The sequence below is a fragment of the Schistocerca gregaria genome, chromosome 1 (assembly GCF_023897955.1).
Source record: "Schistocerca gregaria isolate iqSchGreg1 chromosome 1, iqSchGreg1.2, whole genome shotgun sequence".
NCBI lineage: Eukaryota > Metazoa > Arthropoda > Insecta > Orthoptera > Acrididae > Schistocerca > Schistocerca gregaria.
In genome coordinates, this window is record NC_064920.1 from 766,571,878 (window position 1) to 766,593,035 (window position 21,158).

The 21,158-nt window shown below is 37.2% G+C and overlaps 1 protein-coding gene across 2 annotated transcripts in view; it reads right to left on the bottom strand.

Annotated features, from left to right (window-relative positions):
• LOC126268143 (WD repeat-containing protein 44) overlaps nucleotides 1–21,158 on the bottom strand; it is a 160,683-nt gene that overhangs the window by 18,461 nt on the left and 121,064 nt on the right. For both annotated transcript variants that reach the window (XM_049973677.1, XM_049973685.1), the window contains one exon: nucleotides 10,257–10,520. In XM_049973677.1, the coding sequence (XP_049829634.1) occupies nucleotides 10,257–10,520 (264 nt within the window). The remainder of the gene's footprint in view (nucleotides 1–10,256; nucleotides 10,521–21,158) is intronic.

Below are 21,158 nucleotides of genomic sequence, written 5' to 3' on the forward strand. Positions count from 1 at the left end.
ACTAGGTTCCTTTTTTCAAAATTGAGGCGGGTTTTTAGTTTTTTAATACATTAACCAACGATTGTTAACGTGCTGCAATGTTGAAGGTTCTTACTAACCAAACCTGCAAAAGATAAATACATCTTGCCAAAAGAACAACTAGAACTTGTAGCAGTTGATCTATATGGATCATTGCCTAAGGTTAAAGGAGGATTCTGTTATATATTTGTCATGATGAATCTTTTTCCAAAATTCATTAAACTATATCTGTTGAAGAAAGCAACAAGTAAGAACATCATTTGAAAATTGGAAGAGACTATTTCACAAAGGTAGGAAAACCGAAGAGCATACTTTCTGACAATGGAGCACAATTTACTTCCAAACTTTGGAAAACATTTGTTGAGGATGAGAACGTGAACCATATTCTGATATCTGCTTATCACTCATCAAGCAGTCCGGCTGAACATTACATGAGAGAAATAGGGAGATTATTTAGAACTTATTGAAACAAAAATGTGTAAATAAAATAGAAAGAAACTTCCACATGGGAAAAATATATAAAAACAAAGATTCCAAGACTTACTAAGCGGGAAAACGCCGGTAGACAGGCACAATAAATAAAATACACAAACACACACACAGAATTTCTAGCTTTCGCAACCGACGGTTGCTTCTTCAGGAAAGAGGGAAGGAGAGGGGAAAGACGAAAGGATGTGGGTTTTAAGGGAGGGGGTAAGGAGTCATTCCAATCCCGAGAGTAGAAAAGGACAGGTGTACACCTTTTTTTCCCCCTAAGGTAAGTCTTTCTACTCTCGGGATTGGAATGACTCCTTACCCCCTCCCTTAAAACCCACATCCTTTCGTCTTTCCCTCTCCTTCCCTCTTTCAAAAATCATGAAAGGTGGATAGAATACATAGACAGCTTTGAAAACATACTGAACAGCTTACAACATTCATCTAGTGGGTTCTGCCCATATGAAATAATGTATCACGAGAAACTACCAAATCTGATCAAAGACTTAATTGAATTCCCGGCATGTAACGCTATGAGTCCACAGGAAAGAGAAGAAACAGTCAAGAAAGTAATGGAAAACAGGGGAAACAGAGAAAAAACAAACATGATAAGAAGTTGAAACCTACAAACTTTAAAATCAATAATCTAGTTCTGCTGAAAACACATGAAAAATCCAAGACTACAAGTAATGGATTAAAGAAATTCTTTGACATCTATATTGGTCCATTCAAAATTCAGTCTACGCCACACCCAAATGCCTACAGGTTAGTGTATCCAAAGTCTGGAAGGTTATTTGGTCTATGTAACATAACTGAACTGAAACCCTATAAGCAAGTGTCGAACACCACGAAAAAATATGTTGATGTAAAAGCCCTCAGGAGGACACATCTGCGTCAAGTGCATGGTGAGCACTAGGTCTCTGAGATACGTAGCATTTTATTTTTTTTCTTTTCATTTTCGTATGCTACATCTTTTACTCATGTATAAACCTGTAATGAAGTTATCTCTTACTGAAAATACTATCCATCTCTGTAGTATAAGTTTTCTGTATGTAATACCATTATTCAGTGACATTATTTAAGAAATAATTTGAAAATGTAAACTGTGTACTGCATTTGACTTTCCTACAACAGAGATTGACCAATTATTGTAGTTATACCCTGTAGAGCCTGTATTTGATTTGTGGATGCTTCTTTGAGAATTGCAGGCATGGCCATGATTTTATGAATTTGCTAATGAGATGAACAAATGGACAATGGTAAAGTTGTACATGTGTTATTAAATGGACAAGTTGCACTGTGACAAAAGACATTTTGTGAAAAGCTTGTTATTACAAGATGGTGTGATAATGAGCAGTCTGTGAGTTAGTTTGATATGATAAAGAGTTAAATGCGATCTGGAGGGGTCCAATATACTGTATAGTGGAATATAGTGAAATATTAATCAAAAAGAAAGGATACATATATAATTCATTTTTGGTTCACTGACTTTAATCTGTAAATAGCTAAATCTTTACAGTTTAGAGATGTTTAATTTTGTGTGATTTTGTTTGTAAATATGCTAATAGTACAGGGTAATATGTGAATGCTTTTGATATATTCATACCTGATGTGACCTTAATTGTAACCTACAAAGTCCCTTGAGTAATGAGTTCATCCCTGTTCCTACATAGAGAACTGTATCCAAGATCCTTACCTGACCTGGAAGGGAAAATTAAAAAAAAAAAAAACTGTGAAACTAATAGTAGACTGTGCTATTGCAGAGTTATTGCCAGAAAAAGGAGGGGTTGCAGACAAGATGGACAGTGCAAAAGGACTGATGATTATGAGCTGTCAATTCCTTAAGATGTGCAATGTGAACCAGTGACTGGAGTGACAGCTAAGAAAAGAGAACTTCTTTGATTTTTTGGATCGCTTGTACCTATTTATTTAGCAGCCATTCATGCAAGTAATACTTTCAAGAGTGGAGGGGGGTATAATGATACAGCCTACCCCAGGAGGACTCGTATGAAATGTCCGATACCACCTGTTTTTAATATCCGGATAGTTATCAGACAATTCAGTGCTTCCTAAGGCCTTGTGTGTGTGTGATATATATAATTCTGTCCTATTTGATAAAAAAACTTGACATTCACTGTGAAGGCGTGTGGAATGTTCTGGAAGGACGAGCGTTATCGTAATTATCGGTGGATTGCTGTCATTGATAAAATCATGTGCATATACTAAATTAACTAACTAATTAAGAAATTGAAGTAATAAGTCCTTAGCAATAAATAACTAGAGACTGCAGAGATGTTAGCATGAAAAATTTCTTATTAACAAAATGGTAATCCAAAAATCCAGTAACAGAAGACCACACTATCTTGAGAAACAGCTTAAAAGTTATTAACAAGCGATGTATTTTCATTTGGTATTTATTTTTATGTCTTCCTCTGTAATTAAAATTCTTTGTAATTACATTTATAATTAACTCTCCAATTGTTTACGTCTCACAGTCTTGCAATTTGCAGAATTTGAGGCCTTATTTGTGCATTCTTTGTATTTAATCAGATAAAGCACGAGGTCTGTACTACCATTACATGTTAGTAACCAAATCCTAACTATAATTAATTATGCAACTAAAATAATACAAGACATTATTGTAATTAAAATTCAGAATGATTTTCTTATGGAAAACTAGAAATATTACCATAAAAGATTGTCATTGAACATTGTTTTTTATACCTTATACGGCTGTTACATCAGTTTCTTTATGTTTTGTAAATTTTAATTGTAACATCAAAATTGTACAAAGTTAATAATGCTTTATTTTGGAAGCTATTGTTAAAATTCTATATAATGGGATGCAGCAATGCTGTGACAAGTCAGTTTTGAAGCTACTTTTGGAAGTCAAAGAGTTCAGTGAAGTCAGTCTGTGTTTTGTTTATATGACGAGTGTGCAGTTCAGATGTCAATTAATGTCAATAAATTTCACATTCAGTCATAAATGGACCAGGCAGAAGAAACTTAAATTAAGTAACATTCTACCTGAATCATTACAATGCCCACAAAAAATTATGTGGATGCAATCACTAACTTATCACTTCCTATAAACATCAAAGAACAACAGTCATTCCTCAGAAAAATAAATTATTATGCAAAGTTTATGCCAAAAGTACCCAGACTTTATGCCGACTTAATCAACTGCAGAAAAAAGGAGTTAAATTTATATGATCAGATGAGGGCCAGAATATTTTCTGGCAACTTGAAATAGCCTTAGGTGGGCTCTGTGTTTAGTGATGTTTAATCCCGGCAAATGTTTAATGGTGGCCACCGATGTGCTTGATCGTGGCACTGGCAGCATGCTGTCTCACGGATGCAAAAACCACATGGAAAAGCCCACTGTATTTCCGTCTAAAATGTTAAATGTGGCACCAAGGAATTATTTGCAAACTGAGAAAGTGATGTTGGCTATTATATATGATGTTAGGAAGTTTGAAATGCACCTCTATGAATTCTACCAGATTGTCAATCACAGTTCTCTGATTTCGCTGTTTGGTCATTTGAAACTGTGTTCCATCACAGAGTCAGAATGGTGCACCAGTTGTTCCTCATGGCACAGGCTTTACGTCACTTTTACATCACTGAGGATGCAATTTTGTTCGTTATGGGCAACTCTGAATGTCGGGTAGTATTTTCTCCAACGCTCAACCCCCACATACTAAAGTTCCTCCACACTGAGGAATGTGCGGAATTATGGTAATTGTGTGGCATCATGTTTGTTGGTCTGGTGTCGATGTCATCATAGCACACTGTACGGGTACAACAGATATGTTGGTTAACATTTTAGGGGTTTTGTGGAACACCTGTACCCGTAGCAGTAAGCAGAATTGAGTAATCATTCATAAATGTTCAGCTACATTTAAAGCAGCACTATTATTGTTAGTTAAGGTAATGAGATACTTCTGGGTTCTTGGGATTGGATTTTTATGTTTGAGGTGCTCCTAAGGCATCAAGTGGCAGTGAAAGACATGTTTTGATGAATTTCAATCATTGCAAGTAGCACGCTCAGAGTCTGCAGTGCTGTGAGTCGCACTGTGAGCTCTTCCCTTGTGAAGTTCCATGATTGTTGTCTATACAGGTCTAACAATATTGAATTAAAAAAAGAGAAAAGTCTGACAACTAAATCTGTCAGACAATGTGTTCTTGTGAAGAAACTAAATTGTTATCTGAATTGTGAACTGAGTTTATGACATACTCTGGCCAATAAACGCTATTATGCCCAGAGTACCTAGCCTGTTGTTCTTCCCAGTAATTGTAACTTTACAGGAAGAAAAGCTGAAAGGAGTAGAGCTTCCATCTGGTATAAGGTCAAAGCATACTTCAAGACAGCAGAAACCCTCACAACACATTGCTTTGAGACTGCAACACTTGCTCTCACAATCAATCAGCAACATTTCAACCCTTGGCTACACCCTGACCATCCCAAGAAAAGAGCACATGTTGATTTTGCCAGACCATTCAAGTGTGCAAAGTTGTTGCTAGTCAACAATGCCCTTCTCCAACTTTCCACATGTGCACAGACGATGGTTACTACTATCACAGAAGCCACTACCTATCCCTTGTCCATCATATTTGCAATAGAGGGGATACCTTCCACCCTGGTTTCTGACAATAGCCCTCAATTCACAGAATCTGCATTTCAGGATTTTTGTAAATGCAATGGCATTGGGCACCTGACCACCACTTCTTTCCATTTCACATCCAGTTCAGGAGCTTCAAACACATATGTGCAAAACAATGACAACAGCTGACTCTGGGGAAGCACTTGCCAACTTCTGTGCCACCTACCATTCCACCCCATAAATGAGCGCAGCCCAGCTGAAAACACACTCTTCAGCCTGCAGCACCCAGCTCCATGGACTCACTGACTGTGCACACTGCTGTAGCGAAGCATGGACTCCCATGTCTGGGGTTGCTTTTGCTCCAGGCCAGCAAATGTTGGAGGTTGTGGATGGTCAGCAGTGTTTAGTCAAGCACTGAAATCACCTCTGGCCACAGTAAGATGTAACATCCCCTCCCCCCATCCCTTCCCCTCAACCGCAAGTTGAGAATGATCTACACAACCATACAATGGATAAGCCTGCCCACTAATGCTACAACCTTTGCCCCCATGTTCAGTGTTGATAGGGGGTTTGATAGTGACCAACAACAGGAGCCAATGGAGATGGAACTGCTTCCACCTCCCAGGGAAATTTCAGCTCTCACCAACACTAGTGATCCCCACACCACACTATCAATGGAGGTGGAATGTTTCCAGACTCAGGTGGCTGTGGAGGTTTAATCGTTGTCCCTAATCTCCTATAAGGCTGACACTCATGCTCCTGCAGGCACGACCAAGCTGTGCCCCAAAATCCATTGATTGGTAAATATTCCTCTATCTCTGCCAGCATCCAACAATCCACCAGTTATGCTGATGATCTTCTGCAGAAGCCCTTGCACGTGCTTCCAGCAACTCCCCTCCCCGGTCCCTCAATGAAGAGGCATACCGATTACAGGGGGGAGGTGTTTAGTACCTGACAGTGATTTAGATTCCTTACCCAGCCTGAGTGTCAATAAAGAGAAGAGAACAGAGATACTCAGACTACATACTCAAGCCCCAGCTTGCCCCTATGAGAGGTGCCCCTCTGGCATGCATGTAACACGCAGCTGTCCAGTAATATGACACTGCCAGTAAATATGGTGGCCCAGCACTTGCCAGTCAGTCTCTTGCTAGTTTTCAAAGCCTGTAATTACGTGCCAGTGAACAATAAAGTTTTGACCCTGCTTGTTTATTGTTTAATTTAGACTGCTTCCTGGACCGTTCTATACACTTAAAATGAATTTGCTTTACTCTGGACTTGTTTTTGGTTAGCTGTTCACCTCGTGAACTCCGCCGTCATCGACCTCAGGGACCAGATGATTGTTCCTCTGGGCTCTCCATACAACCAATGCAAGTGATCATAAAGAGTGTGCTAACTACACAGAGCAGGACAAAAAATGATGTGCTTTCTGTGTAGCCTCTTTTTCAAGGATAAATACATCTTTGATGCACAGGCTGATCAACCAGAGGGAGCAGGGGTAGTTTCTGTGTATATATTTATGGCTGATATCAAATGCAGGAAACCAGATAACTGAGTGAGTGAGTGAAATGGGGGAGGGCATGCCTTTTCTAAGAGAAAAGGTCAAGGTCACATGACAGCTATTGGATGAACCAGCTTGGCACCCCAGTGTGTTCTCCTGGTTGTGTGTGCAAAAAGTAATATGTGGTTTCACAGTTATTGACAAATGTTCAATAAATAGACTACCTCAAAATAAAATACCAGGTTTTAATAAAAGAAATTAGCATGATGTTAGTTTAATCACATTGTGTTTTCAACAAAAAAACATCCCTTCCCTTGCCATACACTTACAGCACTGATTGTGCAGGCTCTGGAATACCTTGGGAGCAGCTTAGACTGAAATGCTGCACAAAATTGAAACATGTTGTTGAATTTATTCAACATCCTTAAAATGCTCCCTGCTCCCAGGAGGGTGGACTTTTAGTTTTGGGAAGAGCATGACGTCTGGTGGATTCAAATAGGCAAGGCGAATAAGGTAGGTGTGTGTGTGTGTGTGTGTGTGTGTGTGTGTGTGTGTGTGTGTGTGTGTGTGTTTGTTTTTGGATATCACAAGTATGAGCAGTAAACCATGCCAGTACTACTGATAAATTTTTCGATGTAAATTAGTCCCTCCAGTCAGATTTCTAGTTGTGACTGCAGAAGACACATGCAAAGCAAAGAAGAACAATAGCAGTTTTAAAATGGCCACTTGGATTGTTAGCAGCTGCAGTGTAACAAACAAAAAAACCTTTAATTTCAAATGGAAATCAAAATACTGGAAACCAACATCTTTGGCTTTACTAAATGTTCTGAGTCTTCAAACAGGAGATTTCTGTTCTCAGTACACAAGCAACCAAAACAATAGTTAGGAAAACAAACAATCTGGGAAGAAAGTTCACAAGAGTCGACAGGAAATGTCAATTCTATTACAGGCAGTAAGACAGACCCACCAACACTGAACCTTGCCAAAATAGGATGTCTTGCATGCCTCAACATTACAGCCAGCCATAGGTCCAACCACAATGGTGGAGTATCTGTGGAGGGATGAGAAGTACATGTGGTTTCTGAAGAGGGGCAGCAGCCTTTCCAGTAGTGTCAGACACAGAGACATGATTTTCCAACATGGCCAAGCATACAACACAGTTATTGACACAGTTGTATGAGTGTATGAGATAATGACAATGACATCCTTTTGGGTAAAATATTATGGAGATAAAAATAGGTCCCCATTTTGATTTCCAGAGGGGGGAGGGGGGGGGGGGTACAGCCCGATAGAATGTTGGTATTAAAAAACACTACTTGGCAATTTACAAGTCAAAGTGTGAATATTAGCTCCTGTTACTGGGTAGGTAGGACAGAGAATTTAAAAAGAGAAATGGATAGGTTGAAGATATATACAGTGCAAATAAGTGAAATGTTATGGCAGTAAGAACAAAACTTCTGATCAGGTGAGCACAAGGTTACGAATACAAAATCAAATAGGGGTAATGCAGGAGTAGGTCTAATACTGAATAAAAAATAGGAATGTGTATAAGTGACTATGAAGTGCACAGTAAATGAAGTGCACAGTAAATGAATCATCATAGAGCAGGCAGATCCAAAGCGACACCTATTACAATAGTTCAAGTTTTTATGCCTACTAAAGGAATGTATGAGATAAAATAAATTATTCGGATAGTTAAAATGAGATGAAAATTTGTGATATGGGAATGAAATTTAACTGTAGGAAATGAAAGAGAAGAAAAAATAGCAGAACAACATGACATGTGACCTGAGTGAGTTAGCAAGATTTTCAAAGGGAGCATTAGGCAATGATTGACTACAACAGGGGAAAGGAAACAATGGGATATTAATGTAGAGCAATGAGAGATGAAATAGTGGAGGCATCAGTAAATCAAATAGGCAAAACGACAAGGCCCAGTAGAAATCCTTGGAGAACACATGAGATATTGATTTAACTGATGAAATGATAACATATACAAATGCAACAAATAAAGCTGGTGAAAGGCAATACAGACATCTAGGGAATGAGATTGACAGGAAATGGAAACGTCTAAGCAGGAGTGGCTAGAGGACAAATGCAAGGCTGTAGAAGCCTGAATGACCATGGGAAAGATAGATGCCACCAGACGGAAAATTTAAGAAACCTATGGAGGAAAGATAAGTAATGTGTATGAAAAAATAGGAGCTCAGATGGCAAGCCAGTATTAAGTAAGAAGGGAAAGCCGAAAGGAGGAAGGTGGAACGGATATACAAAAAAGGGCTACACAATGGAAATAAATCCTAATATATTATCATAGAAAGGGAAGAAGTAGTATGGGATGAGGCATGTGACACAGTGAGTTCATCTTTATGAAACGGGAGACAGAAAGTTTAGCTGGTATATTCAATCGATACAATACATAGATATTCCACAAATTTCAATTTGGGGCAATTACAGCTCTTACTCTGTGTTAATGATCTATCTGTTATTCTATGTGAATCAACAGGCAGAATTATTCCTTTTCTGCAGATGAAACATGTTTTACTGTCAAGCTGACCAAACAGGTTTCATAAGGAAAATAGTAAACATGGTTTGTACTACAGTTATTATCTGGTACTGCACAAATGCACTCACTTTAAACTTTGAAAAAACTACAGCTTATTCAGTTTGTTAGTGTCAAAAATACCCAGCCTTCTATTTATGCAGGTTATCCACAAAAACAAAGAACACCATAGAAAGTTGTAAGTTCTTGGATTGCATACACTGGAAATAGTGCAGTACACTTGCTAAAACATTTAGGTTCAGCTAATTTTGCCCTAACAAAAACTGCCAACTCTGGGGACCCAGAAATCAGTATGTTATCAGTTTTCGTGTCTTGTCATACATTGATTCCCTAATGTATAATCCCCCCAACAAACACACAATCCTGGCACTGCAGAGTCATTAATTTTCTTTACTCTTTCCATGGTTTGTACTCTAGTTAGGACTTTCCAATTTCATACTTAGTATGAAGCTTTTGCTTTTGATGTATAAACAGAGGCCTCTGCACATTTTGCAGCAATCAAATTCGAACTTTGGTCTAAATAAGTGTTGCATCTATCTCACTAAACACTCATTACAATTTGAAGTAGGTACTTAAATGTTAAATGCAAGTGACATTCTTCACTGCAAATTAAAAACATTACACAAATGAACATAATACCATGGGCCGCCTAATTTTCAAGTTTTAAAGGATATCTGATCTGCGAAATAACATTGATCTTAATAAAAACAAGCATCGAGCAAATACTGCTTGAATGCATTAATTTTGTATAATGGCCATAAAATAAGTATTTACATGAAGAAGAAAGGGGAAGAAAATAGAACAGAGGCATTTGGTGTTGGTCCCAATACTGAGGATAAATGTATTTACTAATCTGTTCAGATGCCAAATTTTATGAAATGTTTATTGTAAATTAAGGAATGTTGATAAATAATCCAACTATCCCTCAGAGTAACAGCCACAGTGTTCAACAAGATACAACAAGTATAAAATAACAATTATTGTAAATATAATCACATGTAATCTGTGCCTAAGGAATATGAAAATGATTTCCAATTCATACCCATCACTATAGTGTGAACTCCTATTAGAACTGCTCTTGCAAATTGATGGTGCTTACCAGATCTGAAAGCTGCTTTCCAGAATCAGTGCGAGTGCGCACAATCATATTCAGCTGTGACATTACTCCATGTTCATCACCCGCAGATCTACGGCGTTCACGAGATCCTCGTGGAGTTGCAAAATGGCTGGCTTGACGAGATCCGAGAGATCCAGCTGGACTTGGACACGATAGCGTACGTGCGCCAGTTAATTCTGCCTTCAGCTTCTCCAGTCGCTCTTTTTCTTCCTGTGATGGGCCCTCTGCCTTTGCTCGTTCCTCATCCTATTATAAGAGAAAAATAAAAACATCTGTTTTAAATGACGATTTCAAAAGAATCTCCAACATTAAAATAAATTTACATGTTTAAAATGGCATGCTATCATATTTTGTTCAACTATGTGCTTGCACGAAAGGTGTACTTATCCCAGAAAAAAATAATAAGAATTTCCTGCAATGTCAGTTCGAGAACTTTGTGTGGAGTACTGTTTAAGCAACTCAGAATATCTATGCCCTCACAATACATATTTCATCATGAAATCGTGGTAAATAATACAGACTCACTCAAAAGGAACTTAAGTATGAACTCAGCAAATGCATTGCAGTAAAACTGCATTTCAATAACATTTCCTTACCAATTGCATGGAAGGTGCTTACTATTCTGTATGTTTCACTATCAATGCCAAACTCATTATGTACAAAAATCCTGAAAGTAATTTAAAACCTTCAGCTGTACTGAGTGATTTAAAAGCATAACACAAACACCCCCTTTTTCAAGACCCCGTAGCTCTGTCTCGTGTGATCATATACAAAGCAAGAAAATAAAGAAATAAAAAATTACAACAAAAAAAAAAAAAGAGAAATGTATAGCTTATATAAGGGAATAAAAAAAGGAGATAACACTGATAAAGCTGTCTAAAGATTTGAGGAAGAAGGAATCTGGTGGTGTTAAGTTTTGGGCTGGCAGTGACACCGAGGATAAATAAATGTAACATAACAGTATGCATATAAATGGATGTAAAAAATTTGCTTCTGTCCAATTATGCTATTGGTGACAAATCCCTGGGAACAGTAACCACTGTAAAATACCTAGGAGTAATAATCCTGAGTGACATAAAGAGGAATGACTACCTAAAAAATTGTAAGAAAGGCAGGTTCCCAGCTGAGATTCACACAACGAATCTTAAGAAATGTAATCCATTCATGAAATAAGTTAGTTAAAAAACAATCGTTGGACTGATTCTTGAGTTTTGCTGATCAGTCTGGGGCTCTTACCGGTTTGGATCTATAGAAGGGACAGATGAGATCCACTGAAGACAGACATGTATAGTCACAAGATCATTTAGTCAGCCTGAGAATACTAAACAAAATGGGGATGGCAAATGCTACGAGACGGGATAGTCTGCATTACAGAGGTTTTCTGTTGGAATTCTGAGATTGTACATTCTGGGAAGAGTCAGGTGTTGTCAAATCACCACAACAAGAAAATCTGAGAAACGTGAGGTAATAATGACATTTACCTACAGTCACACTTCTCGTGCCCCATTCACGAATGGAACAAAGAAGGGAAAAACAGATGGTACCAGAAGAACCCTATGCTACACACCGTAAAGTTGCCTACAGCCTAAAGATGGAGATGTCCTGTTTAAAGTAATATAACATGAGACTAACACTAATTTGGATTAGGCAGAAAATTAGCCCCAACCTTTGTAGTGGAACTACTCTTGCATTTGCCTAAGTCTGTGGGTTTCAGCTGCTAAACTTGGCAGAGCTGGACAGAGAAACCAAAGTAGTTGATGTAACTCATTTATTTGTATCACAAACACACTACAAGCAAGTATAGCACAACACATTATCTTTGTGAATTTCAAGATGAATGTGTCTTCTGAAGCCATCTTTCAAAATATGAGTTTGAAATGTACTCAGCACTTTGGGTTTGAACTAATCTTAGAATTTATTTAGATGATTCACATTACTCATTTATTTTGTGAATATTATCCAAACAAGAAAATCTGATGAGGTTTTAAGGAAAAAGGGAATATATACAAGAAATATAATGATAGGGAGGTGCTTACTTGGAATAGTATTACATATGTCATGTACCCTTGGCATTAATAATGGTGTATATATACTCACCAATGTGTTACAAAACCTTCACTGAAGAAAAAGATGGGGAAGGCTGAGGTCTGCAAGAGGATGGAAAGAGGAGGAAGATACAAAAATTTGAGGTTTACATACGAAAGGACGATGGGAGATATCATTAAGAAAACACGTATGACAGGAACAAGAAATTGTGTTTTCTGTAGATTCTTTTCATTATTCAAGCTTACTGAAATGTTTGTAAGAAACACTTTTAAATAACAATGAAAAGTGATGTGACCAGCAATTCAGTGTTTTTAAGTATTCATGAGAAGTAGAACATCATTGAGTACAAATTACTTAAATTAATTCCATTAGTGGTTTCAATCATTACAATCATCAGCAGATTGATCTAAAAAAGAAAGTAAGTGAGTGTTTATGAGTGGCTTTATGAGATTTACAACAGTAAAAGTAGTGGCTGACAAATAACATACCTGCACTTTATACTTAGTAGAAGCAAATAAAATTTTTAGCTGTAACTGTCTTTGTCACAAGATATAAAAATTTGTTATAGCTCTGATGAACACTCATGTGACATTCTCATCCATAGCTATGAGGAGACAGGTATGTTATTTATCAGACAGCTCTTAGGTTATGTAAATCAGTACTACTACTTATATACTTATACTGCTGTAATTTATTGTAATACTCTTACCCATAAATATGTACATCTATTTTTTAAGATAAACTGATGATAACTGCAATTGATAATTGAATTAAGTAAAAAACTGAGATAAATTATTGTTCTAGTTTCTATGCATACTTAAACATGTCACCCCTCATCATCATCTAAAAGTGTTTTCTCTAACAGATGGGTATATCTGCATCATACAGCTCCTTTACAGTAATGTAACTGTCCCATTTTCATATCACATTTCCTGGTCAAATAAAGGTAAATAATTAATTGTTTCACAAGCAGACTATGAAAACTGGTATAGTAATTACAGAACAATGACAAAACAATTCAGACATGTTGTCTTCTTATTATTACTAATTTTTGCAGGATTATGCCTAATTCTTTCCTTCTCCCACAGCTAACCATTACTGAAACAATAATAATAAACTGGAAAGGAACTGGCTTGTGTACAGCTTTTGATCAGCACACAGATGTCTGCAATAACTTCATCAGATAAAACTCATGACATTCAAACTGCAAACAAGACTGGGACTTCTACTGCACATACTGTAGTTGGTTTTAGTGATTTCTTTATTATTTACAATTACAGCCTACTATCTGGCTTAATTAGAGAACTCACTCAACTCACATATTTGTGTTTAAAAATTATGGAAAACAATTATTAATAAGCTACATGTTAGTACAGCAAAAAAAGACCCACCACCCACCCTTTTACAGATCAGTACTAAACAAAAGTACAAAACAAATAATCAAAATGAAGAATGGGGGAAAATTATTTATTAGGGTAACCACATCCTTGGAGAAGTAATATATCTGAACTATTGAAGCTTCTTTTCTGCAAGTGAATCTGTTCTGAAACCACTGTGGTCAACAGTGATTGTTTGCTGAATTCTAGGAGAACATATCATCAATTCTGCCTTAAAAGCCACAATAATGTGCTGACACAAAAAAAGGAGATGCACTGCCTTTCACAGTTTCCTTCAGTTGTTACTGACTTCAGTTACCTTTTCTTTGTCTATGCACAATATTGACTGGCATGTGTCATTTAACATATCTACACTTATGCCACATTTCGATTCTTTCTTCTTGGATCATGCTGTTGCAGCAGAGGTTTCAGTTTCTCTCTTTGTTTTAATAACTTAACTGCCTCAATACAAATACAAGATACTCATCTAGAAGGGAGTCTAATGATAAGCATAAACAATGCAATTTCGCCATGAACACCCTCTGTCACTATTTGAGCTTTCAAATATGTGTCAGGCAGCAAAAGCCTTCCTGGGCAATAAAACAGATCTCATTTCTTCACAGTTACCCTTCTTGGACCTGTATTCTGTCTTTATGTGGACCTTTACCATGGTGTCCTAGGTTTCCCTTTCAGTAAGGATACGGCATATGTGATATTATCATCATTTAATGTCATTCCACACCCAACCTTATAGCCTTTCACAAAACCTGTCACTGTCATACTAACTAGACTGATGTTTATGTTTGAAATGTCCTGACTCTTTACCCATAGAATGACAGATTACAGGGCCTACACTGAGTTCCACACTAAATGTCATACACAAAAGACTTAGTCTATTATAGGTGAATAATATCACGGAATTGAAAATTACATAGAAACCATAATACAACTCATCTTTTCATTTAATACTTACAATGCTTATGGTTAGTACAGAGATAAGTAATTACTGATACTTTCGTAATGGTGACCTTAAATATACACTGGAGCCATGTATTTCAGATTCTTTGGCCAACAGCAGTCTGATAACAAAATAGTCCACGGGTGTGTCCAACGTTCACAATGATCAATCCTGTCACCATCATCAGGTGCACTGAACAGTTGGCAGTACACTTGTGAATTATTTTATCACCAAATCTGCTGAGAGAAACTGAAGAACCACAGCAGTTGGACAGATAAGCTAACATGTCACCAGCATGAGTGGTACCCATTCTAAAAGAAGTATTCTTTTTTTTTTCACCATGAGCAATGGAGGAAATTTCTTTGAGAATACCAGTAACTCTTGCTAGGAAAATGTCAGATTATCAAACAATCAACCTAAAAAAAACGCTTCCATCCAACACTTCAACACCACAACAGTTTTGTCACTGTAAGGGCCTTGTTTTGTATTACTTTGGGTGCCATAGGACATTATCTTTTGGTGATTATGTGTGCAGTTACTGGTATTATGGGGACGTTTCCTCCTTAGTATATGGTCCTCAGAGACAACACATCAAAGTTCAGCCCTTCTGTCCCCTTTTGAACATCATGCAATACGCTGGCACTTTTCATCGCTTTAAGCTTTCCTATTCTGATCTGTCCTCCTTCCATGACGGACAGGTATATATTAAACAATCTAGCCATAGACATAAATAATCCTATAAATCATCACGAAGTGCCTGCATAATGTACCAGAGGAATATAATTAATTTCTTCTGGCAGTAAGTTATTTCAAAAGGCTCTCCAGGTGATTCACATTTGTGTATAGTCAATTGTTTACGTTGAGACCAATTCTATGTATAAATCAACTATATGAAAATTAATATACTCGCTTTAGTAGATACCTAGTACATACTGCTCACTTTTTGGCAGAAATTTCTTGCTATCCTGGTGTTTCTTCTTCTGGTGGGCGATTTCTATATACACACATTCCGGCCAGCCATTAATATTAGGTCTGAGTATTAATTATTATGAAGATTTGTAACTTCAGAAATCCAAATATGTTGCTACCACAGATAAGATTCTCACTGCTGTACTGTATTTATGAGTCTAAGTGCTTTTGCACTCAGGTGCAAAACAGTCTTTTTGAGGCAAAGTATGGACATAACTACTTTTAGAGAAGGGAGAGATCTTAGTACACTTATGGGACAATTATTTCAAGGCAATAATGATAAAGAGATGTTCTTTGTCAATTATTCCACACAAGTGTGGCTGTAATTGTCAATTATTATCTACACATAATATAAGTTCAAGCCCCCCCACCATTTTTGTGTCTGTACCTGGAGACTAGTCTAAGGAACTACTGTAGAGATTTCGATATGGTTTACACTGGTAGACAGGCTGATTAATGAGAAAGGTTTGTGTATGTAATTATTGGCACCACACCAGCTAAGCCACCAGGCCACAGGTACTTAGTGCTGCCTGTGCAAAGCCAGGGCAGCTCACTAGACTGGATAACTCCACTAGAGATGCCAATAATGTATTTGGTCATATAAATTCTTCCTATTTGAATGATTGATAATTTATAATGGTACAATTTTACATTTACCTTCAGTGGTGCCTTCCCTTGTAACATGTTCTTAAGATTTGACCAATGCCAAAGCTCCTCACATTATCTGAATACTCTAATTATAATGATTATTTAGTTTTGATGCAAATACAGAATATAAGTGAAATCAATGTTAAGTACTGTGCAGTTATTACGATTTATCATACAATGGTAAAACACACCAGTTAACTCATTCGAGCAGAAGGCATATATAGTCAATATTTTATTTGTATCAGTATCACCTACACCGCTATGGTATTTTGTAAACAGTTATCTTTTACACTGAGTGTGTGTCAAACATCTTTCATCACTTTATATTTTGTCTAGATCAACAATTTTATTTCTTTAGTGATCTTTTTAACCTAGCAAGATTTGGGCCATCAGGCCATCTCTTACATCTAACAACACATTCTACACATTTTACATTGTATATAATACAATAAGCATGTTATACTAAATTTAGAAAATAAAAGTTACGAAAGTATAGATAAAAAAATAAAGTAAGGTACGTTTTTAAATATGAGCACCATAGGGCCTGGAGAAAGCGATGGACAAGGGAAGGAAAAATGAATGTAACAACACACAGTTAAAGAATGTATGGGAGGAGAAGGTGGTGTGACTCGGAGAAAGGAAATGGGAAAGAAGCATAACTGAGAAGATCATATCATCAGCTTTGCTACCTGACAGAGGGGAAGGTGGCCATTATATATTACATCTGAGAAAGCTCTATGAGGATTGCAGAAGGAAGTGCTGCAACTTCTTAAAAGTTGCAGGTACTGAACTGTGCCAAAAGTACAGGGCAGTTTGTTCCAGAAGCGGACAGCAGTGACAGCAAAGGAATTTGAAGATGTTTTTGTTTCACAAATGGACACAGCTAGTACGAGGGATCAGACCTCGTGCTTATATTATGATGCCGTGAAAGATGCTGTACACGGGTACTTGCAGACAGAAGAACCGGTAAAGTAGTCTAGCGTGTGTTAGTCACGCAACTTGTCTGGCTGCAACCACTCTAATTGGGCATATAGAGCACTGACATAGTCATATTGAGGAATGTTGCAGGTGTAACAATATAATGAAAAGAATAGTTGCTACTCACTATAAAGCGGAGATGCCGAGTTGCAAAAGGCACAACAGAAAGACTGTCAGAAAGTTAGATTTCAGCCAGCAACGCCTTTGTCAAAAATAACACAAATAAACATTCATGCACACGTAACTCACTCTATTTCCATTATATCGTTGCATTCCATTCTGGATTTGTTTAATGTTGCAGATGTAATGCACACAAGCACTCATGGTTGGCTCGCATTGTCTTGCATTTTTGCTGCTCGTACCTATTTGAATTACAGAACATTAGTGAAGGTTCTGTAGAATGAATGACTGCACTAGTTTCCATTTCACATCCTGTGAAAATGTGTTCTGAAACTTTTTGAGAGTATACAGGCAAGCATAAGTCTTCGACACATTCTCTGCCCAGTTTAAATGCTCATCCAAAGTTACACTCAAGTTCATCACTGTTTTCTGATATGGTGCTGGGATGCCATCAAGTCAAATGGAAGGCAGCTGATTGCGGAATTCTGAACTTATTAATTTCTGATGAATCATAAGACATTATTGCCACACTTACAATTATCAAATGCAGCATTGACCTGTGTTCTTGATCAGAGTGTCTATTTTCCACTATCCTGTATGAAACACTCAACTAATATTTTACCTAATAAAACTATAAACAGCTGACCAGTTGCAATGGATGAAGAAATTCTTTACTTAGGTTTCGACAAATATAAATTTGTCTTCTTCAGAAGGTAACAATTTTACATTAGTAAGCTCTAATGTACCATCGCTGTTTTTACAATTGTCGACATAGATCCATGTGTCAAAAATAAAATATAGCCCTAGAATTAGGGTTGTCACGTTAATATAAAATTTACGTGAAACCGTTGCTGTTGTGCAGCTATGTTTAAAATATTAATATTTTACCATCATGATTCCCTTTCATTTATTCCCTAAATAAAGGTCCATATTAGCCCTATCCTCCTGAATTACTCGAGAGTAAAATGTTGCAAAATGTACGAACATCACACCACAGACACTAAGATAAGCTGTCTGAACTCAAGTGTCTGCGTGCAGGCATCAGGGTGCCCGTGGATACAGGTGGACTTAGGTGGGCAAACAGGTCATGCACAGGCAGTAAGGGAGCCTGGTTGCAGTCTACATGATAGTATGCCTTAGCTGAGTGACTGCGAACATGTGTGTCGCATATATGCAAAACAAGATGTGCAAAATGACTACTTGGTGAGTGTCTACCCAAGCTGCACCAATGAAAATGCAAGTAGAAAGGTTGTCACAGGTGTCCGGGCCCACTGGGGCAGAGGTGGAACAGCCTGGATTAGACGATGCCACTTTCCAATGACTGGTAATACTGAAATGCTCTCTTGCTACCACAGTCACAGAAATTCACAAATAATAATAATTAAGTATTAATGTGGATCACCAACATGAGTTCAACATGTCAGTCTTTTCCACAAATTAACAAAAGGATAGATCGCTAATCACTATAAAGATGACATACTGAGATGCAAACAGTCACAATAAAAAGATTAACCCATTGAGCATTCAGTCAAAGCTTTTTTCAGAAAAGAAAACACACACACACACACACACACACACACACACACACACACACACACACACACACACACACACACACACAAAATCACATGTACAAATGATCACTACCTCCGGCTGCTCCTCCTAGAATGCACTGTCAAGCAGAAGCATCAGTATGGAGGGGGGGGGGGGGCAAGGAAGGGAGTGGATAGCAGCGTATGGGTGAGGGGAGAGCAGTCAGCACTACTTGGTGAAGCCCGCATGGACTAGGTGGCAGTATAAAGCTGCCAGGCACACTGTTGAGGTGCTGCCTTGTACTGTCATTTGTTCCGCTTTCTCACCCCACTATGAATTGCTGCTTCTGCTGTATGTGAAACAGTTGCATTCCAGCCATATATAGCGGTCATTTGTGCTTGAGGTATGCTTGCTTGCGCCCGCGCGCTTGCGTGTGTGTGTGTGTGTGTGTGTGTGTGTGTGTGTGTGTCTCAAAGTGTCACCTTTACAGTGAGTAGCCATCTATCGTTTACCTAATATTGTTGACATTACATTTGGAAGCCATTTCCTTTGTCACCATGAAGTGCGTTTTTACATCACACAATACTGATTTTATTCAGATTTAACCATAACTTTAACTGAAGCACTACAGGCACTTATTTATGGATATTCACTTCATCTCCTTTCAACTTTTCACAGAGCTCTGCTTCATCTTCCTTTTGACTTATAATGAGCTCCTGAATAGCAATGTTTTTACACTGTAAATCATTTCACTGCTTTAATTCTACTGTTCTTTTAGTAATCCATATTTCTGCAAACACTCTGTGATTAAGGTACTTTTTTCCTGTCCACTGTATCTCGACAAATATAAAATTCCATCAATAACATATTACATACACTTGTGCATGTTTTACCATGGGTTAGGATATTCAAAAATCTGTTAACGTAAAGCATTGTATAATAAATAAGGAGCTAGATGAAATGTATTCCTCAAGGAATAATTAAAATAGAAAATGAAACAATATTTGTCGGTATATCAGAAATACGTAAATAAATAAATAAAAACTGAATACAATGTGACATCATAAAATTGTCTTGTAAACATAAAATGCAATTACTTAAAATGAAAATAACCTTTTGCAGTAGGAATGAGATAATACAATGGCTAAACAAATCATATTCTTTTGCATCCTGCCTTTTTTTCCCTTTCTGTTTACCATCTCTGATCAAGTAACAAATTTCATTCTTCTTCTTCCTTTGTTTTTCCATGCTGACTTCGATTGCTTATTTCTTGTGCTTTCAAAGATGTCTAAATTTAGCATCTTGTTTTTAAAACTATTTGTATTACTTCTATTTCTTTTCTTATTTCTGTAATCCATGCTATTGTTGATCCGTTTTACCAGAAATACAGGAATATTTGTTTTGATAGCCTGTTCTCATTCATTCAGTACAGGCGTCCAAAGAAGATTAAATTTTTTTGCTTCGCTATTAATTTTGATATTTTCTCCATGTTTTGCATATCTCCTCATTACTTCTCATCTTCCAACCATCTGAAGTTGGTACTGTACCCATTATTATTCTAATAATTCGTCTTTCAAGTATATCTATTCTGTCCAGCTTACAGTTTATCATTAAGCAGTCACATCTAAATATCTGGTCTTACCGCTGTGGTACTGTGTTTTAGTTTTGTTTTACTAAATGTGCATTTCTTGTCTATGTTATCTCTCAAATCATATGCCCTTTCCATTTTACTAACTACTACATATTTTGCAAATTTTTGTAATTTAATCTTCTATATAGTTAATGTACTATATTTACATTTAATAACTCATTAATTTTAAACATTTGTGTTATGAATTTTAATGGTTTTTTATATTTGGCATAATTTTATTATTTCCTTTTCTATTTTATTTTTAATGTTCTCTTCATTCACTCACATCCCATTCTGTCTGTGCAAGCCCTCTGCACTGTGTTTAGGGGCCAGAATGATTTGTTGACATTTATTTTATTAATTTCTCTATACAATAAGATGTCAGTTTTTCCTCTGTCTTTGAAGGAGTTACATCAGTTACTTTTATCTTACAGTGTAATGTTACTGAATTTTCGAAAGCCTGCCTGGCTAGCCACATGGTCTAATGCACTGCTTCCCGAGCGGCAAGGCATGCCAGTCCCCTGCACGAATCCGCCTGGCAGATTAGTGTCAAGGTCCAGTGTGTCAGCCAGCCTGGATGGTTTTTAAGGTGGTTTTCCATCTGCAACAGCGAATGCGGGATGGTT